Source organism: Meleagris gallopavo, chromosome 1 (assembly GCF_000146605.3).
Source record: "Meleagris gallopavo isolate NT-WF06-2002-E0010 breed Aviagen turkey brand Nicholas breeding stock chromosome 1, Turkey_5.1, whole genome shotgun sequence".
In the NCBI taxonomy this organism is placed as follows: Eukaryota; Metazoa; Chordata; class Aves; order Galliformes; family Phasianidae; genus Meleagris; species Meleagris gallopavo.
In genome coordinates, this window is record NC_015011.2 from 32,496,037 (window position 1) to 32,522,287 (window position 26,251).

A 26,251-nucleotide genomic window follows, 5' to 3' on the forward strand; every position below is an offset into this window, starting at 1 on the left:
TTTAGATCCTGTGCATAACTTGTTAGGATAGGACTTTTAAGATGACACAAGAATTCAGGAAAGATATTTTGCAGAAAGTTTTTTCTTTTAATTCAGTGACTATAAACTCTGTATTTTAGGTGACGGAATGTGAAATATTTCTGTCATTGCTGGTTAAGTTTCTGGATGCAGACAAACCACAGTGGCTAAGAGCTGTTGCAGTAGAATCTATTCACAGGCTTTGTGTGCAGCCTCAGCTATTAAGGTATAACATACAGCAAGTTTCCCTCTTACTTACATTTTAAGAAATCTTGCTATTTTTCTTTGCTGGAAAATGCTTTCTAAAACATTTTAAATGGGATGAAACTTACATTCAATAAACTCCTGAAGGTAATTTTATATAAAGCATTAGGCAATGCTAATTATCCAGGAAGGGATGAATTACAGTTATTTGCATGTTCCCAAAAAACATTTACCCAAACTGATGGGTAAATGATCTGATTTGCAGAAAAAATTTTAGTCTCTAATTTATCAAATGCTTATTATATTTCATAAAATACTTTTCAGGTCCTTTTGTCAGTCCTATGATATGAAGCAACATTCCACTAAAGTTTTCCGGGATATTGTGAATGCGCTGGGGTCCTTCATCCAATCACTATTTCTTGTACCAAGTACAGGGAATACATCAGTGACGCCAAACCAAACTGGTAAGGCTTTGTCCTTATTTTAGATTTAATTTTCTTTTTTTTTTTTTCTTGTAATAGTAAGTTCTGATTTGATTCAGTATATGCATTTGGTTTTATATAGTCCTGTTTTTTATTGTTTATTTATCTGGAAAGCTAGCTTGAAACAAACACTTTAGCTCACTCCGAAAGTAATACCCCAGGTTTATTTCCATGGAAACTGTGATAGATACAAAGAGTACAATAGCCTTATTTGATAGAGCAAATTCTCAGCTACAAAACACTATTTTTCAGTGTACCACCATTAGCTATGTATTTTTGCCAGCAGTGAGCAAAAGCCTGCATGCCACACTTGTAAAAATTTGCTGTTACTGTCAGTGCTGTTGAAATGCACTGCCCACAGTTTCACTGTACTCACACCCACTATTTGGTCTCCATAAGCATTCAACAAACATCATCAATGAATGTCAGCAATTTTTTCTGTTTGGAGGAATTAAATTCCACACTTCTGCTTCATACACACTTCCATGTCAGGCACTGTTCTGTCAGATTGCCCCACTGCTGCCATCTATCACACAGAAACAAAATGGAATGGAATATTGGCAGGAAGGTTCAGCCTCTACTGCCATACCACCAACATCTGCTTCTGATGTTCTGGGCCAACATAATAAAGCAGGAGGCATTACTTTCAGAGCAATAGTTTTCAGATCTGCTACAATAGATGATGTTACATACCTGTATCATGGAGAAGATTTAGCCCTCAAACAGCATAGTTGCATTTGTTCTCTTTCTACAGCTACCAAGCTCTTTGGTTCACATCTTTTCAGAAAGAAATTGAGTGATTTATTTCTAATTTCTAACTACTATAAATTGAATTCTGTCTGACTGGGAGGGATGTTACTTAGAGCTATGTACAACTGAAGTATTTAGACAGCGTGTTTGCTTCCTATTTTGAGAGACAATAGTATATTCTTCTGGATTTTTAAGGACAAAACTGGACTGAGGAAGCCAAAGGGTAGAAAGGCTGCTCTGTGTTTTACAGATGATCTTTGTGTTTTCTGTAAAATGAAAGTAGTTGCTTACTGAAAATAAACTTGATTATCTTTTCGTGCAACCAGAGTTGTGGCATTTCTCTAGGTATATTTTATTTATTATAAGAAGGAATGGTCTTCCTGTTAATCCCTTTGCAGGTAGTCACATCCGATTTAGGGCTTTCTATTTCTTTCCAGGGTTCTGGAAGCATGTCTGCTATTAAATAAATAAACATTAAAAAATCTGGGCTTAGACGCATACTTTCCATATTTCCCTGATGAAGTTTGAATTAAAATTTGATGTTAGTATTATTTACATGAAGTAACTTGTTAGTATTTTTAGTTGTTTGATAGTTTTCTGTATGGAAACTGTTACAGGAATATTATTTCTGGATTAGATTGATCCATTTAAGAAAATTAGAAAATCAGTTTTCATCATAAAACACATTCACCTTCTCCTCAAAACTTACACTTTCCATTCATGTAAAATAGCATTGCAGCAGGCTCATACCTTTAGTAGTGTCATTATATCTCTGGCTTATCACTTCATTTTGTTTCTCCTTTACCTTTTTACTTCTCTCTGACTGAGTGATTTTCACATCTCTTTCTCATACATTTCTCATCTACGTTTTTCCTTCTATGGCCACACCTGACAAAGAGCAGATCAGTGCAACTTGATTTTTTGAATCGAATCTTCTGACTGGAATGACAGTCCTTTGGTAGCAGGTGGTTGTATCCAGGTGGTTGGTTTTTGAGCTTTACTTTTGCAACAGGGTAGTTGGTTCACGCCTTTTGCACAAAGTTGTGCCACATTGCTCAGAGCGTTACCCAGGCAGCTCTTGGGGACCTCTAACAGTGGAGATTGCAGAACTTCTCTGGACAACCTCCTCCCCTGCCTGTTTCTTTCCTTATGGGTCTGTAAACTTTGTGATGCAATGTAAGTCAATTATTTCCTTCTGTCCCACCATGCATCACTGCAAAGTGTCTGGAGCTCTTCTGGTTGACATCTTCACAGGGCGGAGTGCAGCTGCTTTGAGGTTCCCCAAGAGATATTTCTCCACACTGAATGTAGTCAGCTCTTCCTCCTCCTCACTCACAGTACAAGTACTCCATCACCCTACCAGTTTCATGAACCTCCTCTGAACACACTCCAGTTTGTGCATGTCTTGTAGTGTAGGGCCAAAACTGGATGCAGAATCTAGATGCAGTCTAAGAAATGCTGAGCAGAGTGAGGTAATCAATTCCCTTGCTCTGCTGGCTGTACCTCTGCCAAGGCATATTGCTGGCCTGTGCTCGCCAGCCCACCAGGGCCCCAGTTTATATCAGGGTTTTCTGACCCGTTATGAAGACAGAAAATCAGAAGGATTTCTCTCTTGTGTCTATAGATAAAAACAGTGCCACTTGGGGCCCTCTTTTTTCCTGCAAAAACCCTGAGGAGGAGAAGGACTCGTGGGTTCTAGTGGATAGAAAGCTGGACATGAGCCATCAGCAGCTTGGAAGGCCAACCATATCCTGGGCTTCATTAAAAGAAGGGTAGCCAGCAGGAAAAGGGAGGGGATTGTCCCCCTCTACTCTGCCCTTGTGAGACCTCATTTGGAGTACTGCATTCAGGCCTGGGGACCCCAGCACAGGAAAGATGTAGAGCTGTTGGAGTGGACCAGAGGAGGTCCAAGAAGATGCTCAGAGGGCTGAAGCACTACACCTATGAAGAAAGGTTGAACTGGCCTTGCTTAGGAAAAGAGAATATTCTCACTGTGGCATATTAGTACTTCTGTGGAACTTATAAACAGGAGGGGGACTAACATTCAGACTGACATAGTGATAGGGAATGGGGGAATAGCTTTAAACTCAAAGAGGAGAGATTTAGATTAGCTGTTAGGAGGAAATTCTTCACCCAAAAAGTGGTGAAGCTCTGGAACAGTCTGCCCGGAGAAGCTGTGAGTGCCCCATCTGTGGAGGCACTCAAGGCTAAGTTGGACGGGGTGTTGGGCAGCCTGAGCTGGTGTGTGGCAGCCCTGCCCACAACAGAGAGTTGGAACTGGGTGGTCTTCAAGGTCCCTTCCAACCCAAACCATTCTATGATTTTATGAGAAGGTGAAAGCTGCATCTGCCAAAGTTTTGTGTCATTCTTTTTTACTGCTGTAAGGAGTAGTGTTGAAAAGAATATTTTGACTGCTTTTGGTAGGATTGCAGAAAACCACACTACTGTAATTACTTTTACATCAGTGGCAGAGTGTGGTTTACCAGTGTGACTTTTTTTTTTTTAAATCTGTTAAGCTTTCCTATATTGAAGTATATATACATAGGTTTCTACTTGTATTCATATTGCCTGAATTAGTAATTTAACTTCTCAATATGCTTACAAGAGAGCACGCTGTTATACTGTTGGTAGGTGCTGTGAGTCACCTTTGGAACTCTGCCCTTTTTTCTGTGTTGTCTATACAGATAGAGCCTAAATTTGCAGCACATCCTTCTAGCTCATGTATTCTTTCCACATACAGGAGTCATATATGTACAAACTTCCTTGTCCTTTCATCTGGGGTATTTTTAATTTTTTTTTTTTTCTTGAGTTGGAACCAGTACCTCCTATGTGCTGGGTGGGTCTTCCCTGATGTTTTTTTTTCCTCCTGCTTTGGCATGGAACAGATTCAGACACTTAAGTTCTCTTCATGTTCCCTACAATTCTGAAATCTTTAAAGTTAGTGGTGATCTTTATTCTTGAAGTGATTATCCTCTCTTTCCTAATACTTCTGAGATCTAAATGCAACTCAAGTAGTCCTTAAATTTGAAAGCTGATTGAATCTTCACTGAAATATTTATTATTTCATTGAGGCCACTGAAGTTCGGTTTGTTCAGCGTTAGGAATGCTGCTATGCCTGATACAGAAACATTTTATTCTGACTTAAAGTACTAAGGGCAGGCAGTTACTGTGGAACAGCCATACCTTTTAAACTGATTACTTTGCACATTGTACCTGTTGTAGACAGCAGGGGGAGCTCAAAAGTAGTTTTTTGTGTTGGTGGTGATGCATCAAGTAGGGCATCTGAGATTAATCAGTGTATCTGAAGTTAAAAAACTAAGTGTAGATAAAAAACTAAGTGTTTGCTGATTACTAAAGTTAGATTGTGAGAATGGTTAATTTTAACCCTTGGTTTTCCTGAACAGGAAGCAATCCATCAGGGAGCACTGGATCAGCACAGACAAACCCAGGAGTGCTTGGAATGGGAGGTGGTGCAACTGTATTACCTGCCTTTGAATACAGAGGTACCTGGATACCCATCTTGAATGTAACAGTACAAGGCAGTGCTAAAGCTACCTAGTAAGTACCACTATCTTTCTGAAAAAATATATAACAAATACTTTTATTTACAACTTGTCCAAGGTTGTTTTTTTTTTTGTTAATTAGTGAATAATGAGCTGTTCATTTCACTTGTATTGAGATATACTATGAATTTTCTTCTTTTCAGCGGAGAGAGGTGGTCTAATTTTCAACTGATTTGTCCAAAATAGCTGGATTTCATTCTGAATATCCTCTACAGTTGTAGCATCTGTTGGATTTTATTTCTACTATGGTGTTGCTGACTTAACTCTGCTTTTAGATCTTGGTATAGTACATAATTTCAGAAAGAAACATTTTGCCACCTCCATTCTAGTGTCCTGTGCTCTGCTTTGAATGTTTGTGTCTTAACTTTGGATCTCTCCAGTGAGTCTATGATTCTGTTTCAGTAATTTTTGCATTCTGTTTTTCTTCTGTGAAAGATAATGGAATTATTGCTACTCTGTCTTGTTAGCAGTTTGTTTCTCCTGTGTCACACTTCTCTGTAGTCTCTGCACTTAAGATATAACTGTAGATTTGGGTTACACCCTTGCTTTGATTTTCTGTTACTGCTGACATTAGATTTTCATAAAATTACCAGATATTTTATTTTTATGCAGTGACTTGCTTCAACATTTCTTGTAGCTGTTCCCATGGAACTAACAACTCTATTCTGCAGTTTTATTCTGCAGTTTGCCTTCCCCTCTTTGAAAGTTAGTGTGTACGATCTCCACCTCATAGGCATGCTGTAACTATTAAACCCATTAGTAATTTTATTTAGAGCCATATACTTGTAAGTAGATAGAGGATGAAGAGGTGGAGGAAAGAGGGAAAAGCACTACATTGTGACTGCATTACACAACTGCTGGAGCAGTATTTGGGGACTTCCTTAGTTGGACTGTGTTACCCTCCACTTTTAACACTGCTTAGAATCATAGAATCACAAGGTTGGAAAGGACCTACAAGATCATTTAGTCCAATTGTCCTCCCATTACCATTGCTACCACAAGCTACTAAACCATATTTGTAGCTCCTCATCCAGATGCCTCTTGAACATTCCCAGGGATGGTAACTCCACACCCCTGGGCAGGCCATTCCAGTGCCTGACCACTTTGAGAGAAAACATTTTTCTTTATGTTTAACCTAAACCTCCTCTGGTACAACTTGCGGCCATTTCCTGTGGGGCCAAACCCCTCCTCTCATCATAACCTCCCTTTAGGAGGCTTGTTTTCCTGTATGTGAATGTTGATTTTTTCAGACCATCACATAAGCCTGGATCACTATTGCTTCTTTTTTGTCTGATGCTGTACAATCAATGAATATACAAATGTTATAGTATAGCAGAGAGCTTGGCTACGTAGTTATCACACCAAAGCAGAAAACAGAAAAGACAGGGACACTTACCCATAACCTAGGCTCACTTGTGAAACTCCAGCAGAGTGAATCTCCAGAACAGACCCTTCCCTACTGGTAGTCAGCTCTTAAATAGGTCTAGGAGAGGTGGAGCCAGGCTCCACCCCTTCTGGCAGCACAGGTGAATTGCCTTCACCTGTGCTCCCATGGCTGACTCATTGCTCACCTCAAGTGATCAATCAGAGATTCAGGCCGTGATTCAGCAGTTCCCATACAGATGCCTGCTTTTCCGTCTTTGGAATCCATTCAGTTGTACCTTTTTTTCAGCTGACCTCTTATCCCCCAAACCTCACTTTTAGCGGTTCTACTTAAAATAGGTGTTACAGAAATCAGACTTGAGACTTCAAAAATTAGAGTAGCAATTTCTAAAATCTGTAACATTTCAATAAATGCTATATTTGATTGTAAGCTAATTTAATGGCTTTACTTATTTTTTGCAGCAGAGGTTGTTTGACTTATTTCATCTTAGTCATTTTTTTCCTCTGTGCCACATTCTCCAACATAGTCAGGTGTAAACTAAATACAATACAGAAATCCCGTGTTGTTGTAGTGCTGATCCAAGATTCAGGTGTTGAAATCAGTATCTGTCTGAATGCCAAACAGTTGACAAAGCTATGCTTTATTTGTAACGACACTGTTACTATTTGCTTTTATGGAGTCATCACACTTTACTCAATTACTGCTCTGTTTTTGGTGTCACAACTACCCTTTATTTATTTTTGTTGCTATTTTTTCAATATGAAATGAGTATTGTTTCTTCTGTCCTCCCTTATGTCTTTAAGAGTAGAAAGAAAAGTTGAACATTTGATCTACCTATACTTCATATTCCCTCAGATGCCGCAAGCAGCCATCTTCAGGAAAGTTGAATTAATAACTGAAGAATTACATGTTCAGGGAAGGGTGAATCTTTGGGCAGAAAGCTGTGGAGGCACTAAAGTATAAAATTTATCTTTGGTATACTACAGTTGGGATATTTAATCTTCTTAAGAATGTTTTGTAAAGCAAATCCTGGAACAGTAGTTGTTGGGATAGCAGGTAGTTTCTGTAACAGACCACCTTTGCTTGTGCAGATACTGCTGCTGCAGCAGCTACAACTTGTTTCTTGTTGGGCTTGTAACCCAGCAGCTCTTCATAATCTTCTAAGGAAAAATATGAAGAAAAGTAACAATGAGGGTGCATTTCTTGATGATGATTTAACTGCATGATATCCAGCAGTGAAATCCAGTGTTTCCTCTTCATACAAGTAACTGCCATTGTCTATGTATGCATGTAGTTTAAGAATATTTACTCATACCTTATCTTGCTCTGGCAGACTTTTTTGATTGTATGGACTCAGCTTGGAACATCTGGCTTATTCTCAATTTGTTATAACAATATTCCCACTGTCGTGACTTTCTGACCTATTTCTTCTGCTTTTTTTTTTCTATGTAATTATGTTCTTTGGGACACATTCACTTGCAGCAGCTATAAGTATTGTAAAAAAAGGAGAATAATTTATTGAGTGATACCTATTGTATGTGTTAACTTCATAACTGTACTCAGTGTTTGCACCCTTTAATTTACTATTTTACTTAATGCTTCATTTACCCTTTTAATTAGCTACTTAGTCAAGTAGTTGATTTTCTCGAGTTGCTGTAAGTTGTCAAGGTTATTTGGGGCCTGTTAGCACTTGATATCGATTTGGAATCTTTGTTTTTGTTGCTGTTTTTAATCACAGTTGTAACTATTACTTACCTACCTGTAATGCTTTCGATTTTTCAGTTTGGAAATGCTGGACAAAGTAGAACCACCTACAATTCCTGAAGGCTATGCTATGTCGGTGGCATTTCACTGTTTACTGGATCTTGTCCGTGGTATCACTACCATGATTGAAGGAGAGTTGGGAGAGGCAGAAACAGGCAGTCAAAGCACAACAGAGACAACTTCATTACCAGCACAGTCTTCAGAGCGTCAGGACTTACAGTCTATGTCTGACCAGTCAGACAAAGAGCTAGGTATTTGAAAATGCAAATGCTGTCTAATGTGCAACAGTTTTATGCAAAGTTGGATTAGGGGAGTTAGTGCTTTGTTGCTTGAATTTATTGCTTTAAAATCTTACATAAATATTTTTAATGATGGAAGACGGTTTTGTTTTTTGGTTTATTTTGTAACAGAACAGCAGTAGTCTTACAAAACTTGACTTGATATAACACTTCTGTCCTCTAGCACCTTAGTTCTACCTTCATTATGGTGAATTGATACTGTTTTACTTGTTTCTGAGATGTGAGAGAGAGAGATTAGGCATTTTGTTCTCCAGAATGGTTTTTCTTCCTTCCTTTGTCCTTTACTCTTCTTAAGAAGAAACTTAACTGAAAGGAATGTGCCAGTTAAGACTGTATTACAAGAAAGCTGTATTTCTACTAATGAAACTAAAAGACAAATATTTTAATGGAAAGATTTTAAGTGAGTTACAAGTATATGGGAAGAGCATAATTTATTTAAAACCAGAAGTAATATGAGCTTGTATTTGTGCAAAATATGGAGAGTCTGTATATATATACGCAGAATATATATATATAAAATCTCATGACACACTGACTTGTGTACCTGGCAGCTGAGATCCTGTAAGCTTGTTTAATCATCATCCGCAGTCCCTGCCGAACGCAGAGCTCTCCACTAATGCTGCAGAGCTCTCCATGGTGCTGCAAGCAGCACAAGTTTGGCCTGGGTCTCGTAGTGGCTGAGGGAAAAAGAAAGCTCTGTGGATTTACAGGCACATTTTAGTTTTGTTAGGCCTCTTTTATTTTCTTAATACATTAGAGAAATGAAATATCTGTATATATCCAGTAACCTGGAGAGCTCTAACAGACAAGGGGAGAGATAGTTCCTGCACTGCAAAATTTCAGTAGAATGTTTCTTGTTTACCTGATATTCCACCGTTATGCACTTATGCATACATGCGTACTTATTTTTGTAGAAAAGGATTAAAAACAGTTTTATATAACTTCGTAGGATTTTTTAAAATGTAATTTAGAATAAGCATTGCACTTGTTACATTTTTACCATATTTACCTAGTCTGTTTAAATGGTAATGGTGTGAGTGCATGCATACGTGTTTCTGTGCATGTGTCTTTATATATACATATGTGTTTGTGTATATATACACACACAAACTTAAAAGTTCCAACACCAACAGTTTGTTATAATATTTTACTTTTAAAAATTTCAATTATTTGTTTCTACTTTAAATAATTATGTATTTATTTCAAGTTAGCAGAGCTGTTTGGGAAGAAATGGTAAATGCATGTTGGTGTGGTCTTCTTGCTGCATTGTCTCTCCTACTTGATGCAAGGTATTTGATCTTCCATTTCTTATGATCTTTCAGAGATGATATTTTCAGTTATATTTTGATCTGAGTTTGTCTATTGGTTGATTGTTCTTTGAGAGAGCTATTCTTAGTATGCAATAAGAGGTCTGGGGGTTGGTGATTGCGAGGCTGAGTGAAGATCTACTAAGTATAATCTACATGGAACCATGGTTGTAGTTCAATATAGGAAAATTAATTTGAATTTCAAACACTTCCACTTAACTATTTAAATCTTATTCTTTTTTAATTTGACTGAATATTTCAATATGATGAAGTGATTCTACTCACATTGTGATTAGTGTTGATAAGAGTCTCAGTACTTGTTAATATTTCAACAATTGTTATTAATATACAGTCTTTCAAATGGAGGAGCTGTTTACTAAGTAATAACCTTAGTAACTATTGCATGGCTTTCAAAGAGTCTTTTTCCTATCAGACACTATTTTCTGAAATTGGTGTTAAATATCTCCTCATAGTCTCTTTTGTAAAGTCATTCATAACTAAGGAACAGTTTTATAGGAAATGTTTCTGAAGAATTTTGTTGATTGGTTGTGCTTGTTTTTCAGTGTTTATGGTGTTCCAATTTCAAAGTATGAGTTCTCATTGATTTCAATTTGGGTTAGCTGCTTCTGTGCCATGGGTTAATTCTTAGTAAACACTGTCTACCGTTTCAGCACTGATGAAGCTGCTACTGAAAATATTTTAAAAGCAGAATTAACTATGGCTGCACTCTGTGGAAGACTAGGTCTTGTAACATCAAGAGATGCCTTTATCACTGCCATTTGCAAAGGATCCTTACCTCCTCACTATGCTCTTACTGTATTAAATAGCACAACTGCAGCTCTGTCCAGCAAATGTAAGTATATAGATTTTCCTCTATTGTTCAAATGTGTTTAATTTTGCTCTACATTTTGTCCATCAATCACAGAATCACGGAATTGTAGGGGCTAGAAGGGACCTCCAGATATCATCTAGTCCAGCTCCCCTGCAAAGCAGGCTCCCTACAGCAGTCTGCACAGGTAGGCGTCCAGGTGGATCTTGAATATCTCCAGAGAAGGAGAATCCACGGCCTCCCTGTGCAGCCTCTTCCAGTGTTCTGTCACCCCCACTGTGAAGAAGTTATGGCTGTAAACCAATCTAAACCCAGATTTTCTCAGGATATAGTTGACTTCCATCAGGAGAGGGGTGGCCAGCAGGGACAGGGAAGTGATTGTCTCCCTCTACTCTGCTCTTGTGAGGCCCCATCTGGAGTACTGCGTCCAGGTCTGGAGCCTCCAGTACAAGGAAGAGAGAGAGCTGTTAGAGAGGGTCCAGAGGAGAGCCACAAAGATGATCAGGGGACTGGAGCACCTCCCCTAAGAAGACAGGCTGAGGGAGCTGGGCTTATTCAGCCTGGAGAAAAGAAGGCTGCAGGGTGACCTCATTGCAGCCTTTCAATACCTAAAAGGAGCCTACAAACAGGAGGGGAATCAACTCCTTGAAAGGGTAGATAACAGCGGGACAAGGGCAAATGGTTTTAAGTTGAGGGAGGAAAGATTTAGGTTGGATGTCAGGGGGAAGTTCTTTACAGAGAGAGTGGGTGAGGTGCTGGAACAGGCTGCCCAGAGAGGTTGTGGATGCCCTGTCCCTGGAGGTGTTCAAGGCCAGACTGGATGGAGCCCTGGGCAGCCTGGTCTAGTATTAAATGTGGAGGTTGGTGTCCCTGCATGTGGCAGGGGGGTTGGCGATTCATGGTCCTTGAGGTCCCTTCCAACCCTGGCCATTCTGTGATTCTGATTCTGTGCAAAGATGTACAACAGTATTACTGTTTGTTGTAAAGTATTTGACTATACTAAATTTAGTCAGAATCTAGAGTCAGAATCTAGACTGCTTGCTTTCCAGAACCTGCACCATTTATTAGGTATAATTTTAACCAGCCTAAAACCTCCCCAGATGCTTAGTGTATGTCAGAAATTTACCTTCTAAGGAGGTCTGTCCATCATCCTAAAGATATGTTAGGATATGTAATTAAGGCATTCAAATTCTGAAAAAGTCCTTGGCAGGAAACTCAGATAGTTACTGACTAGAATATTCTGCATTTGTAGTGTACTGTGGTTTTTTCTACAGTTGTATAGTGATTAATAGAACTTACTGCATAAATAGGTCTTAAGTTCTGGATGCTGTTCAGCTTACAAGACATTCAGTTGATGGTTTCTACATCCTGAGATAATGTTGTAAATAATTGGATATGCCAGTTGAGAATATACTCTCTTGTTAATTTTGAAAATTAATTGCTCTGTAGCCAGAACTGCAACTGCCTGGTGAATAGGCAGGTGGATTTAACATTAGACCTCTTAAAACAAAAATACTTCAGTATTAGAACAAAGACCAGAACCTTTTCTCTAGCCTGTGAAGGAACTAAGTGTATTATGAAACCAGAGGTATACAAAGCAGTACGTATTACTGAGGTATTCTAACTTCTGTGAAGATGAAGCACTGAACTTAATGGTATTTTATTTAGGTTTGTCTTTGTTTTACAGGTGAGTTATAAAAAGGATTTGTGGTGTCTTGTATTGAAAAGACATCACTATGTAACACTTCTGAAATCTTCATTTTTTGAGTGCCTTACTACAGTGGTAGCACACAGTTATACTACTAATAGATAATAACTGCAGATAACCCAGTTGAGACGTAGCCTGAGGCTTATCTTACCAACTTAGCAAAAAATTTTACTCTTGACATAAAATATATTTATATATTGCAAAAGGAAGGGAGGAATTAGTACTGGTTCATTTAACCCTGTAGCATAATGATGCAGTCTGCATACAACCAAAGACTTAATTGAAGTCAGCTATTTTAAAGCTAATACTGTGAAAAAAATTTCAGGAGGTTTGCCATTACTCAGGAGTGGTGGTTGTTGTTACTACAGCAGGTACTGGACTTTAAATTTGGATATTTTTTCATTTTCCTCTAGCATATTCCATTCAGGGACAGAATGTTCAAATGATCAGTCCCTCAAGCGAGTCTCATCAGCAAGTTGTGGCAGTAGGACAGCCCTTAGCTCTTCAGCCACAAGGAACAGTAATGGTAAGTACAACTTGTGGGTGATACCTGTCTTGCTTACTAACTTCTTTTTGCATCTCAGTATGTCTCAAAAGAGGCAATAGATAAGCAGCATTCTTACAAACAATGAAATATTATCCTAAGCTTTCTTTTGGATCGCTGTCCAGGGCAGCATGTTTCAGAAGCTGCTTTTATTCAGCCTGAATCTGTTGTTTGAAAAAAACTTGGGTCTCAGCTGTCATTTGTGTATATGAAAGTTTGCTTATGTTTTGTCATAAGATTGACTCGGATTTTATAGAGAAGATGCATTTAAGTCTGAAGTAATTGACTTTGTGTCTTTGATAATAATGTGATATTGGGAGGAGATGGCACTGATCAAATTGTATTCAAGCCCAGGAAGATAAGATTGAGAGAAGGAGAGATACTGAATTACCTAAAAAAAGATATATTGCACCACTGCAGACAAGATATAGTCTTTAAACTGTTCAGTAAAAAATGGCAGCCTTTCTAGTGTCATGGCTTAACCCTGGATGGCCCTAGAAGGCAGCTAAGCACGACACAGGTGCTTAGTTTCCCACTCAGCCCTATCACCACATCAGGATGGGAGAAGAGAATCAAAAGGTTCAAAAGGTAGAAAACTTGTGGGTTGGGATAAAGACCATTCAGTAAGTTAAAAAAAAAAGTTATAGCACAGTGTGAGCTGCTTTGAAGAAAGCTATCTCTATTCCAGTCAAAACTAGTGCCTCTAGAAATACTATTACTGTAGAACAATATATGTATATATTTTTTTTCCAGCTGACTTCGAAAAATATCCAGTGTATGAGGACATTGCTCAACTTAGCTCACTGCCATGGGGCTGTTCTTGGTACATCGTGGCAACTTGTCTTGGCTACTCTTCAGGTATATCAGGAAGTATTTATGGTTTCTGATACCTTACTTTTTCGTTATACATACATTGGCTTTGAATTTTTATGTGACCAATAGAAAGAACTTTGATTCTGCTCCTGGCATATTTTTACTGCCTTGAGTAAATACTGTGGCATTTTCCTTGAATTTTGTTTAGTTGGAATGCTACCAGCTAGCTTGAATAGAACGTTAGTTTTGCTGCTGCTTGAAGAGTTTTCATGCTGAAAACCATCTTTGTGTATTTCAGCATCTTGTGTGGATTCTGGGACTGAAACCTGGTGTTGGGGGTGCCTTAAAACCTGGAAGAGCTGTAGAAGGGCCCAGCACAGTAAGCAAAGTTGTACATTTTATAGTGAACGATTATGTGGTATTTTCTGTTGCAATCTGTAAGATACGTTTCTGTCTTTTTTCAAGGTTCTGACTACAGCAGTTATGACTGATCTACCAGTTATATCCAGCATACTATCAAGACTTTTTGAAAGCTCGCAGTAAGAAACCTTATAATTAAAAAAACATGTATGTATTAAACTTGACAGTGTTTTGATAGCTGTTATTTTTCAGGTACCTTGATGATGTATCTTTGCATCACTTAATAAATGCCCTTTGTTCCTTGTCTCTGGAAGCCATGGATATGGCCTATGGAAACAATAAGGTATAAAAAGAACTCTCTATTTTCTTCTTGGTTTGTTTTTTTTTTGGTGATATGGGCAGAAGACTTGTATATTTGTCTTATAAACTGTTTCCAATATTAAGACAGCAACGTATCTGATTTTTTACTCCAGAATAAAAAATAATGTTTCTATTAATCAGATTGTGAATAGATAAAACTCTATAAAGCCTTTATAATTGCAGAGGTCAGAATTTCTGTCTGGCACAGTATGTTCTGTTAGGTGTTCATTTTCAATATTTTTTTAATAATACGCTTCAGATAAAGCATGACAACTCAGGTATTAAAAAAAACAACTAATTCTTACTTGCCTGGGGAAATGATAGTATTCCTGTCAGCCAGAGAAAATAACTCCTAGCCCAGGATGGTTAAAGATCCTGTGATTGAAGAAAATTGAGCATGTCTTCTCCTAGTCATAATCTAATCCCAGATGAGAATTTCTGAAAGTTTTTACTTGATCTATTACCATAGAGATGATCATGACAGAAAATGTTCTTTATAATATTTGACAATTACAGTAACAAGGCAGAGAAAAGAGAATAAATTAAAATAAGTAAATGTTGTGTTTAAAATTAGTTGAAAATTAGAATTAAAATTCAGTGGAAATGGGAATAGTGAAGAGCAGAAAAATTACATTGCAAGTCATTTTTTAATATATGTTCATTGATTTATCATAAGCTTCAACAAATCAATGTTTGCATATGTATTTGATGAATGGGAAATATAAGATAAAGAGTAGGGAGAATCTTAAACGTTTTATTTGTTCATATACAATTTTTACCTTTGCAAGTTGCGATGGGTAAGAGACTGTTTTGCTAATTAAATATGTTATAAAACTGGTTGTAGGGAGGCCTATGAGTGTAAAAACGAGGTTTTGGAGAAAACCATGAAAAATTAGGAAAAATGTGTTCTTGATTATATGCTGTTGCTACCCCCTTGTGGCTTCTCATGAAGTACTGCAGATGCCGTGGAAACTTCCCAGCTATGTTACCTGGACTATAAATGCTGTGATAATAGCTTATGAAACACAGTGGAGACATCTTAATTTACAAATGATAGTGTAGTGAATGGCTCTGACATCATCTGAGTTACCTCAAAGTCATGTATTCAAATTCTCTTTTACTAAGGAGCCATCCCTATTTGCTGTTGCTAAATTACTGGAAACAGGACTAGTTAACATGCACAGGATTGAGATTCTTTGGAGACCTCTGACGGGTCATCTTCTGGAGGTAACTAATTGTCTTTTTTAAGTTGCACTAGAAATTAGCATGCAATAAGGTATTGCCTTATGACAGTGCATTTTTGAAGTGTAAATGTTTGGGTTTTTTTAATCTAAAGTGTTTAAATGTATTGTTTTATACTTATTTTTGCAGTTTGCATTGCAATTTTAATTTAAATATTTAAATTTCAGTATCTAATAGCTCTTACTGACTTTGTCTTTACGGTGCTGTCAGTATTTATGCACCATATGTGTGTTATATTTACTGCAACACAAAGAGTTTTCATTTTGGAGTCAAGTGGTGCAAATATGTGGGAGATTTTGAGATGTATTTACTGAATAGATTGAAGCCATTAGATAAACCAACAAAGTTTTCTTGTTTGTTTTTAATAAATGTGAAGTAATATTTTCAATTGTTTCTTCAAGAGAATACCATTATAAAAATAGCAAGGTAGGTGTCATTTGTAAAGTAAATATTTTAATTCCTAGATTAAAAATTTCTTTTGTCAAGGAAAAGATCTTATATTTTGAATTTGAAACTAAAACCAGGTTACAGAGTGTACTTGTAAAGTTTTAATCCTCTGCAGGGATAGGTAGAAGAGCGAAATACAAGGGATAGGTAGAAGAGTGAAATACAAGGGCGGGGTATATTTAAAGACAGTAAAGGACTATAGTGGATTTACCTTGGCTGGCTCCAAAGAGCTCATGTAATTGCTCACCCATTCCATCTCTCAGCAAGATAGGAGGAGAAAGTAAGTTGTACAAAGCTCGTGGATCAAGATAAGGACAGAGAGATTGGTCACTGATTAGTGATGTGGGTTAAACAGATGACTTTGGGAAGATTATTGACAGTTAGTAACTGAGAAGAATAACAGAATAGGAAAATAAAACTACAACCACCTTCTGCACACCCCCTCTCTTTTCCTGAGTTCAGCTTCACTCCTGATTCTTCTGTATCTTCCTTACCCACAAGAAATGCAGAGGATGGGCAATGGGGGTTGTGGTCAATCCACTGTACTTTCTCTGTTGCTCCAGCCTCCTCACTCTCTTCCCTTGCTGCAGTGTGGTAACCCTCACATAGGATACAGTCCTTCATGAACAACCCCAAAGTGGATCCTTCCCATGGGATGCAGTTCCTCAAGACTGCTCCACAATGGGCCCTCTGTGGGCTGCAGTTTGTGCCAAACAACCTGCTCCTGTGTGGGCTTGTGGGCTTCGCTCCATGGACCATAGATCTGCCTGGGATCCTGCTCCTGTAGGGGTTCTTAATGGGGTGCAGCTTCCTTCAGGCTTTATCCTCATGCATGGGCTTCTTCCTGGGCTGCACATGGAGATCTGCTCTGCTGTGGTACTCCATGAGCTGCAGGGGGAATCTCTTCTCCAGTGCCTTGAGCACTCCTTCTTCATTGATCTACCTACAGAGTTGTTTCTCTCACGTTTTCTCACTGCACACTCTAATAGCTGCTGCACAACATTTCACCTTTTTTTTCTTTTTTTTTTAACCTTTTCTTAAATACGTTATCACAGAAGTGTGCTACCAACCTCGCTGATCACCTCAGCTTTGGTCAGCAGTGGGTCCCCTCGGAAGCTGGCTGGAACTTGCAGTGCCCACCACAGAGCAGCTCCTGGTCTCTTCTCACAAAAGGCATTCCTGCAGCACCTACCCACCTCCCCTCCCACCCCCCATGCTGTACCTTGCCACATAAACCCAGTGCAAGCAGAGAGATTTTCTTCCTTATTTTCCAGAGTGTCAGATGCTTCCTTTGAACCAGTGCATTATTTTAAACAGTATTAAGGATTGGCTATCTCTGATCTTATTTATGGAGATCATCTCCAAATAGTCTTACATCTAGGAGAAAAAAATATTTTTGGATACTTAAAGGTTTAACAACTTAAAGCAGACATTGTCTTGGAAGGGAAAAAGATAAGAGAAATATAAGGTTCATCATCCACACCTTGGGAGTCCATGTTTTCCTATAGTACGCAGTCTGTTTCAGTCTATTATCCATCATGCATATTTGCCACTATTTTTTCAGAAGATGCAATTTATTTTAAAGTACCGCATTATTTCCATTTAAACCTATGTCTTTGAGGTACAGTGAGGAAGGAGAAAGCACCAGCTGCCAATTCAGTTAAACACAACCTGAAGGAAGAATTCTTTCCCTATTTCTGAAACTGATTATCTGGTCAGATTCAGAGCACCATGATGTAGTTCAAATTCTATCATTTTATGTCAAGTAACAAAAATAAATTTAGGAGACAAGCTATTTCTGTTCTGGATTTTTTAACATGAAGCTAGCTTTTCTGCTTTGTTCTCCATTTCAGTTTGGCTAGTGTCTAATAACAAAACAGTCCACCAACCCACCCCCATCTAAACCATCTTCCTTCCTTATGATCTTGCCTTGGATTTTAAAGACTGGATTCTCATACCAGCTAAGCTCAGGCAGGAAGCATGGATGGAAATAATTGTTTTGAAGTCAGTGAGGCTGTAAATGCCTTATTTATTTGAGGCTAACAGACACAGGATTACAAATACAATTACTGTGTATCTATGCATAGTGTTTTTAATTTCTTCTAAAAAAGCAATTAGAAAAACAAGTAGGCTCAGGTAACTAGGAGTCAAAGAGAAGGAAAGACATTTGAAACTTAAGAGTGAAAGAATGATCACTATCATTTTGTCATGTTTTTGAAATAGTAATGTTTAGGTTTATTTTACATTCATTATGTAGTTACTTTTTGTGTTTGAGATCATAGAAGAGCAGACACATATTGTGATAGTCAATGTCATGCTCCCTTATTTGATTATGAATGTTAGGCTGTGTGTGAAAAATGAAATTTAGGATTTTATAGTAGCTCAAGGTTGAGTTAAACCGAAGAGTTTCAGACACTCATTGAAGACTTGTTTGGTACTTTTTAACCTATGAATATCTGAAATAGCAGCTAGTATATTGATTTTTGGAGAATGTTTTGACTTGAATTACTGTGGTTTTCAATTTGTTTCCTTCTGTGTCTTTCCCTGCTTCCTGTTGCTTCCTTATTCAGAAGGTATGTCTGTCCAAAAGATAATTATTTTTATTTGTTCTTAGTATTAAACCTGATTTTAACATTTAGAGATTTGTTGTATTGTTCTAAAAAAAATTTTACTAGAATATTTTATCTAAACGTCCACTACAATTTAAATGTTCAATTTTTATATATTACATATATTTAAATCTTGGTTAAATAAAAGTGCCTTCAAACAGAACACTGTTATGCTTTCAGGTTTGTCAGCATCCCAACTCCAGAATGAGAGAATGGGGAGCAGAAGCTTTAACCTCTCTTATTAAAGCAGGACTGACATTCAGCCACGATCCTCCATTATCACAGAATCAGGTAAAGTAAGTTTATGAAAAACTGCTTTCCTCCTTTTCTGGGACTTATTATGAACATGAAATCAGAATCTTCCCTAGAGGAAGTTTTCTACAGTTCAGTGAATAGGAGGCATTCATAAAGCAATTTTACCATTGAGTTTATAAAGCCTACAGCTGTAACATTCAGTTGTAACTACTGGAAATCACCTTGTGCATTCTAATGAGCTACCCTCTCCTTTTTCAAATGCATGACAAAGACTACTGAGGCTTGAATATTATGTGAGTTTATTAGAACAAATTGTGGATCACCTTCATGAGTGCAAAATAATTCCAGAATGCTTTATATGTTCCAGTATGTAAATATGTGATGTAGTGGCATGTAAGAAATAAATGGCCTAACCTTCTAAATCACAACTATTCAATAAATTATTAGTAAAATATTCTAATATTTTTACTGGGGTTCAGTGAATAGTATTTTTAAGATCTGTTGGATGAGTATAAAGTTGCATGATAGCTTTTATGCAACCGTGCCAGCATGCTGTAGTAGGGATATGCTGTAGGAACCTGGAGAACTGGTTGGGAGAAAAAAAGAAAAGAAAATGCAGATGTCCTGCTGTGAAGAGTTTTTTAGAAGGGCCTGTCTGACACTGAATTCCAGCAATTTGGATCACTCTAAAAACAACTTCTTAGGAATCTTAGATTGGTACTATTTGGTTCATTATTATATGTAAAAATAATTATGAATCAGTTAAAGCATAGTAAGGACGCTAAAATTTACTGTTTACTTTTAGAGACTGCAGCTACTTTTACTGAATCCACTCAAGGAGCTGTCAAACATCAGTCATCCTGATATCAGGATCAAGCAGTTGGAGTGTGTGCTACAGATTTTACAGAGTCAGGGTGACAGCTTAGGACCTGGTTGGCCATTAGTCCTTGGAGTCATGGGAGCAATACGAAGTGATCAGGGGTAAGTGATAAAAAATAAATATTTAAATCATATAAGGTGACAACCTTATAGAAAGTAGAAAGAGTTCTGCTTTTATTTTCATACTTAACAACCACTTTGATAGTAGCATAATTTGTGCTATTTTTATCTTATGAGCAATTTTACTCAGCAGACACACAGTTTTGGTAATTTTGGTAATTTTTCCTGTAGAACACTTTTACTGTTATCCTGTTTCCACTCGCATGAAGGACTTTGAAACCTTTTTCCAAACACAAGATAATGCAATAGCCTAGCATTTGAATACAGAAGAAGAGATTACTTACCCATCAATGCAGTTCTTCAAAATGAGCTATATAACCAGGCTTTCATTTCCTGCTTCCTTTCCTCTTCCTCTAGAGTCCTTGAAGAGTGCATACTTCTGGAATTTTTTGGTAGAGAGAGAAGTGCTCCAGTTTTGTGTGTGTTTCAATTTCTAGAACTGTGTAATTAACATGGAGGAAAGTAGTGTATGCACAGTTCTTCCATAAGTACAGCAAGAATAAATACATACATGGTAGGATAGATATGTATTTGTAGGATGCACCTTATTACATGGAGTTCATTGTTATAATGTTACTGTCCCTGCACAAGTTTGTGTGCATTTCTCTGGCTTCCATCTTATGTTGGCTGTTATGATACAATAGAAGTGGCCCACCTATGATATTCATTTTGAATTAATTGGGGAAAAAAATGGTGTTTTTAATTGAGATTCTGAAACAAGTAAGTAGCATATCTCTGTTCTATTTTGTTGGTTTTTTTTTCCCCTGGAATATGTATTCTGAAGGACATTCGGTGTTTGTGTTACAAACATTTGGATTTTTCTTTTCTGTGTTAAATATTAAGCATTTAAAAAGCCCAGTAGCTAAATTTAAATGCAGCTGCAGTAGTCTGCCTTCCCTGTTTTGCATTATCTACACTGCACTGCTCTTTTTTTGATTCCTTCATTTTGTCTCTCACACAACAAGATTTTGGTTCTGGATAACTCCTGCTCACAGGACTCCTCAAAAGTTTTTATTTTTATTATTTATTACATTTTTATTTTATCTGTTTGCATTCATAATTTAATTCTGAAGGCTAAATATGTATTAAATATGTATTTAACAGCAGATATTTTCAAAAGATTTTGTCTAATATAATATATAGTACTGAAACGTGTATGGCTACCACTATGCATATTTTTCTTACTAAATAAAATACATTTTACCCACCCATCTGTTCTGCGTACTTTAAGTTGAGGTTTCAACTTAATGTTGCATTTCAAAAAACATCTATTTAAAACATTTAAAATCAAATGCCATCCATTTCAAATCTCAATCCATTTCAAAGATTTATAAATATTTATATATATATTTAATAATACTATCTCCTGATGTATTTTGTTCAGAAAGTTTCTTTACTCTTGAGGAAATTTGAAATTAGAATGTGAGTGTGTTTTGTTTTTATTTTGTGTTTGTTTGTTGTTTTTTTTTTTTTAAGAGAGTCCTTAATACGGACTGCATTCCAGTGTCTTCAGTTGGTTGTGACCGACTTTCTTCCAACAATGCCATGTACTTGTCTACAGATAGTTGTTGAAGTTGCAGGAAGCTTTGGTCTTCACAATCAAGAGCTAAATATTAGCTTAACTTCAATTGGTTTGTTGGTGAGTTTCATGTTAACCTACAGAGATGTTGCTTCCGACTTCCTTTTTTAATTAATGGAAATTATTTGTAGTCCATTCTACAGGTAAAAGCCAAAGTCTATTTTTTTATTTTTTACTGGTGCCTCATGCTGTCATTTGGAATCATATGTAAATAGATGAGCTTTAATCTATTTTAAACTTTGTGTAAAACAAATAGTATTGGATTGCGAGCATTTTCACCAGTCTCCGAATGTTCCTACATTGTTTCCCTTTCTAGTCTGTAGTATGTAACTGTGGCCTATAAGCTAAGACTTAAGGAAACAATTTTCTGCACTTTGTAGCATTTATGTGCTGATCTTCCATTATTAAAGGGAATTTTACAAAGTACTTTTAAATGTGAAAATGAGAAATGTTTTATTTCATGATCATTAAGAATGTTGTAATATTTTATTGTGTAATATAATATTTTATTTATTTTCTAGTGGAATATTTCAGATTATTTTTTCCAAAGAGGTGAAATAATTGAAAAGGAACTTAACAAAGAAGAAGCAGTGTTGCAGAAGCAGGCAGAAGAAAAGGGGGTAGTTCTGAATAGACCTTTTCATCCTGCACCACCATTTGACTGTCTTTGGTTATGTCTATATGCTAAACTTGGAGAACTCTGTGTGGATCCCCGACCTGCAGTTAGAAAGAGTGCTGGGCAGACATTGTTTTCCACCATTGGTGCTCATGGAACTTTGTTGCAACATTCAACATGGCATACAGTGATATGGAAGGTATGACACGTGAGCTTCTACTGGAGGATTTTAAAATTTCATTCACATTCACATTTGCTTGCTGTTTTTCTTAATATTGCTTAACTAGTTTTTTAAGATTCTGTGAAAAATAACATATGATTGTAGAAGTCTGACCTCATTTTATTATTATTATTTTTTTTAATTTTCTTTTCTCTTGCCCTTAAAGCCTTTTATGAAATGCAATTTTTGCATCTTGGTATTTTCTTTCTTATGCAGGAGTTGTATAAAAGGGCCATTCCCTTCCTTAACGGGCGAATGATTCCTCCTGTTTTGCAAAAATACGATGACATTTGTGGGTCACGTGATTGAATTGATCAGATATTAGAGTGAGCTTTGCTTTGCCCTCTGTTTGGCTCTTTTTTCTAAGAGGATCAGTCAGATGTCCTAATCCTAAAATCACAGTCATATTGTCTGTTCCTTTAAGAAAAATCGGGGTATTGTGGAGTCTGTTGCCTGCTGTACTGTGTGAGGTATCTGAGATCTCCAGATCCAAATTGGCACTATTCTCAGTGGCTCTGATCATGCTGTTTATGACCCTTCTTAAGTGAGCATCAGTAGGCTGATTCTTACTCTTAGCTTTTGCACACACTGTTTTAAATAAGGAAATTCTCAAGGTGACACAATTACATACAGAATAACAGAAATTTGTTGTTGTTCTACAATGAATAAAACTATGTTGTTTTAAAAGTTGCTTTTTTTTTTTTCTTTTTTTGAATTTTGCAGGTTTTATTCCACCTGTTGGATAGGGTTCGAGAATCTTCTACTACAGCTGATAAAGAGAAGATTGAATCAGGAGGAGGCAACATCCTTATCCATCATTCAAGGGATACAGCTGAGAAACAGTGGGCTGAAACATGGGTATTAACACTGGCTGGAGTTGCAAGAATATTTAATACCCGGAGATACTTACTGCAGCCTTTAGGTAAAAAATAGATTTAAAGTTACTGAAAGGTACAGCTAGGAACTCTCAGATTTGGTTTGTTTGTTCTTCAGTTAGAGCTGAGTAAAGATCTTTGCCCAGAGATGTGTTATGTTGTGTCTCACCTTAAATGTGATGAAAATTACAGAATTTTTAATTCTTTACAGACAAACATTTTACTTCATTTACAACTTCATCTTCCATGCCGTGGTTCTTGAGACTGAATTTCAATAATCACAATTCTGAGTGCCAAGTAACTTGAACTTGTAGTAGCCTGATAATACTTTTTGTGTTCTTTTGATTCTCAGAACATGCTTTTCCCCCTGTCTTATTAAAATTGCACAGTGCCTACCTAGAACTTCTTCACAGCTTCCATGTGTCAAGTTTATCAATGCTCTTACAATGTAAAGAGAACTCATAAAGTCAGTGAAGCATATGGATTAAAAAAGAAAGGGAATGTTTTAACAAAGAGATGAAACTCAAAAGATGTTGAGAATACCTGCTGTTTCAAGCAATTGTTTTTCTCCATTCGCTCTACCTTCTTTCTGTTCTTTAACTATTGTCTAGAGCAGAGATGTAATTTTGAGTTACTTTACTGCTTTCTTAATTTCATGTACCTGAAATGGGTCCATCTTTTCTTCTTATTTTTTAAAATCTTCTTTCTCTTTTTTTAAAGCCTCCCTTTTCACTTCTATAGCTCCTTGGTACCTGTTTTCATCCTCTTCATTTTTCACAGGCTATGATGCTTCCCTGTTTTCTTTTTCTCACTATAGAAATTAAACATTAGATCATTTACCAAGCTATTGTGAAATATTACTACATAGAATTGAACAATTCTATGTGTGGATTCAATTTCATATTTCATTCTTTATACTCGTGTGTTTGTCTTTTGTATTCATTTTCTTTGGCTACAGTTGAACTGGCCTATTTTTAAAGGCATGAAACCATCAGATCTCTGTGTTACAGAAACAAGTGCATGAACAGCCTTTCAGAGTTTAGTGACTGGGTAGGTAAATAGCAAACCAGTACCAAGCTGTATTTTTTTTTTTTTATATTCCTTTTTTTTTACAGGAGACTTTTCCCAGGCCTGGGATGTTCTTCTTGATCACATTCAATCAGCAGCACTCAGCAAAAACAATGAAGTTTCTTTGGCTGCTCTGAAAAGCTTCCAGGAAATCTTACAAATAGTTTCTCCAGCCCGAGACTCAGAGAAGCCTGACACACCACCTGCTATTAATGTTTCTGTACCTGTGGTGGTAGGAGCAACAACTGCCACTAGCCTCGGGAGATCGTTCATGAGGACTGACTCCATAGGAGAAAGAATGGGAAGATACAGTGGAGCTGAACTACCTGTAGTAACAGATGAGATTGAAGATCTGAATCTTTGGTGGGCAGCTTGGAACAGCTGGTACAGGATTGGTTCAGAAAGTACAAAGCCTCCAATTACTTGTGATAAATTGACTTTCATTCCCAGCCAGCCTTTTCTTACAGCTTTAATTCAAATATTCCCAGCTCTTTACCAACACATCAAAACTGGTTTCAGCATGGATGATCTCCAGAAGCTGGGTATCATTTTGCATGGTGCAGTTTCGGTTCCAATCAGTTCTGATGCTTCCCCTTTCATCCTTCCATCTTACACTGAAGCAGTTCTGACAAGTTTACAGGAAGCAGTGCTTACAGCTTTAGATGTTTTACAAAAGGTAATAATGGGACTTCAAATGTGTAGTGAAAAGGAAACGACACTGTCTCAGTTCTTCTTGAAGATTTAGTGTGGTGACTTAATTTTTTTACTTACATTTGCACAGTGCACTGTCTTAGAACAGTCAAAATTCCATTCCTGTTGCAATTCAGGTGTTCTGCACTGGAGGGAATTATATTATGGTTATGAAATGCATTTTTGCTAGATTGCAGAAGTACCTTAAGTGTGGTGATGTTTTTATAGTCATTTTCTTGTCTAATATTTAGGTATTGTACTGAGAGTCTGTACATGGAACCAGAGAAACAGCCTACCAAATAGTATTCCTTCTGTTGCCCTGGTATTGCTATAAACAAAATCTAGGAGAATTATGATCAGGAGATCATGCAAAACATAACATCTGAAAATGTCCCAAGCAGACCACCTTCTTACCTCTTGACCAACCCATTGTTTAAGAATAATGCTACATCTTTGCATAACAAACTCACACTGCCAAACTCACCTTCCAAAAGAGCTCCTGATGCAAACAAATTTATAAATAGCAAATTAGCTATGGCCTTTTACGGGGTAGTAAAACAGCAAAATAGTATGCTGAAGTTTTAAAACATTGTCTAGAAATGATTAATTCAGAAAGCGTATTTATTCAAAAGAAGCAGCACTGATACTGAATGAGATAATGTATTTAGATTAAACGCTTCTTCAAGAAGAAAAGCCATACTGTTTGGGAAATGCCAGAATTAAAACTGTCCGTGTGACCTGACTTCGCTCCCTTTGGGCTTTCATGCTATGACTACTTAACTGTGTGGACATAGTTTTTTTTAAATTCTCAGACAAGATCCTGTCTCATTCAGCTCATAGAATGCATGGTGCTTACTTAATAAGCAGTGGTTTAGTACTTTGTTTTTAACTTAGTGTAGATTGGCTTATCTCCTACTTATTTAATCCCTGCAAGCAAGACAAAATCATTATCTTGCAGTTGTACATTTAGGTTTGGATTTAAAAATATTCCTGGCTGTATTTTAAGAATATAAGTTGGTGACGAATCTCAGTTGTGTAGGAGGACGTAAATAACATGAAGACCAGTTGTATCTGTTAAACTCTCATCCTAGTGATCAGCAGTCAGGCAGGCTTACTCTTTTTTCACCCGTTCCATTCAGAAGCTCAGACCTGCTGAAGTCGTGTGTTTTCTCACCTCTTTTATTTCTTCATTTCTGTCTTATTTTCCCCATTTAATCATTCCATATATTCCTCCATTTCTCAGATTTTCTTGTTTCTTTGCTGGTC

At 37.1% G+C, this 26,251-nt stretch overlaps 1 protein-coding gene across 2 annotated transcripts in view; it reads left to right on the forward strand.

The window, feature by feature from the left end:
- The window catches only part of MON2 (MON2 homolog, regulator of endosome-to-Golgi trafficking), a 56,447-nt gene that overhangs the window by 10,589 nt on the left and 19,607 nt on the right, over positions 1-26,251 (forward strand). For both annotated transcript variants that reach the window (XM_019612957.2, XM_010707696.3), the window contains exons 8-25: positions 120-244; positions 547-686; positions 4,859-5,012; positions 8,184-8,416; positions 9,672-9,753; positions 10,443-10,624; positions 12,722-12,834; positions 13,606-13,710; positions 13,964-14,044; positions 14,131-14,204; positions 14,278-14,368; positions 15,511-15,612; positions 18,864-18,974; positions 19,744-19,919; positions 21,414-21,576; positions 22,038-22,331; positions 23,076-23,274; positions 24,343-24,971. In XM_019612957.2, the coding sequence (XP_019468502.1) occupies positions 120-244; positions 547-686; positions 4,859-5,012; positions 8,184-8,416; positions 9,672-9,753; positions 10,443-10,624; positions 12,722-12,834; positions 13,606-13,710; positions 13,964-14,044; positions 14,131-14,204; positions 14,278-14,368; positions 15,511-15,612; positions 18,864-18,974; positions 19,744-19,919; positions 21,414-21,576; positions 22,038-22,331; positions 23,076-23,274; positions 24,343-24,971 (3,054 nt within the window). The remainder of the gene's footprint in view (positions 1-119; positions 245-546; positions 687-4,858; positions 5,013-8,183; positions 8,417-9,671; positions 9,754-10,442; positions 10,625-12,721; positions 12,835-13,605; positions 13,711-13,963; positions 14,045-14,130; positions 14,205-14,277; positions 14,369-15,510; positions 15,613-18,863; positions 18,975-19,743; positions 19,920-21,413; positions 21,577-22,037; positions 22,332-23,075; positions 23,275-24,342; positions 24,972-26,251) is intronic.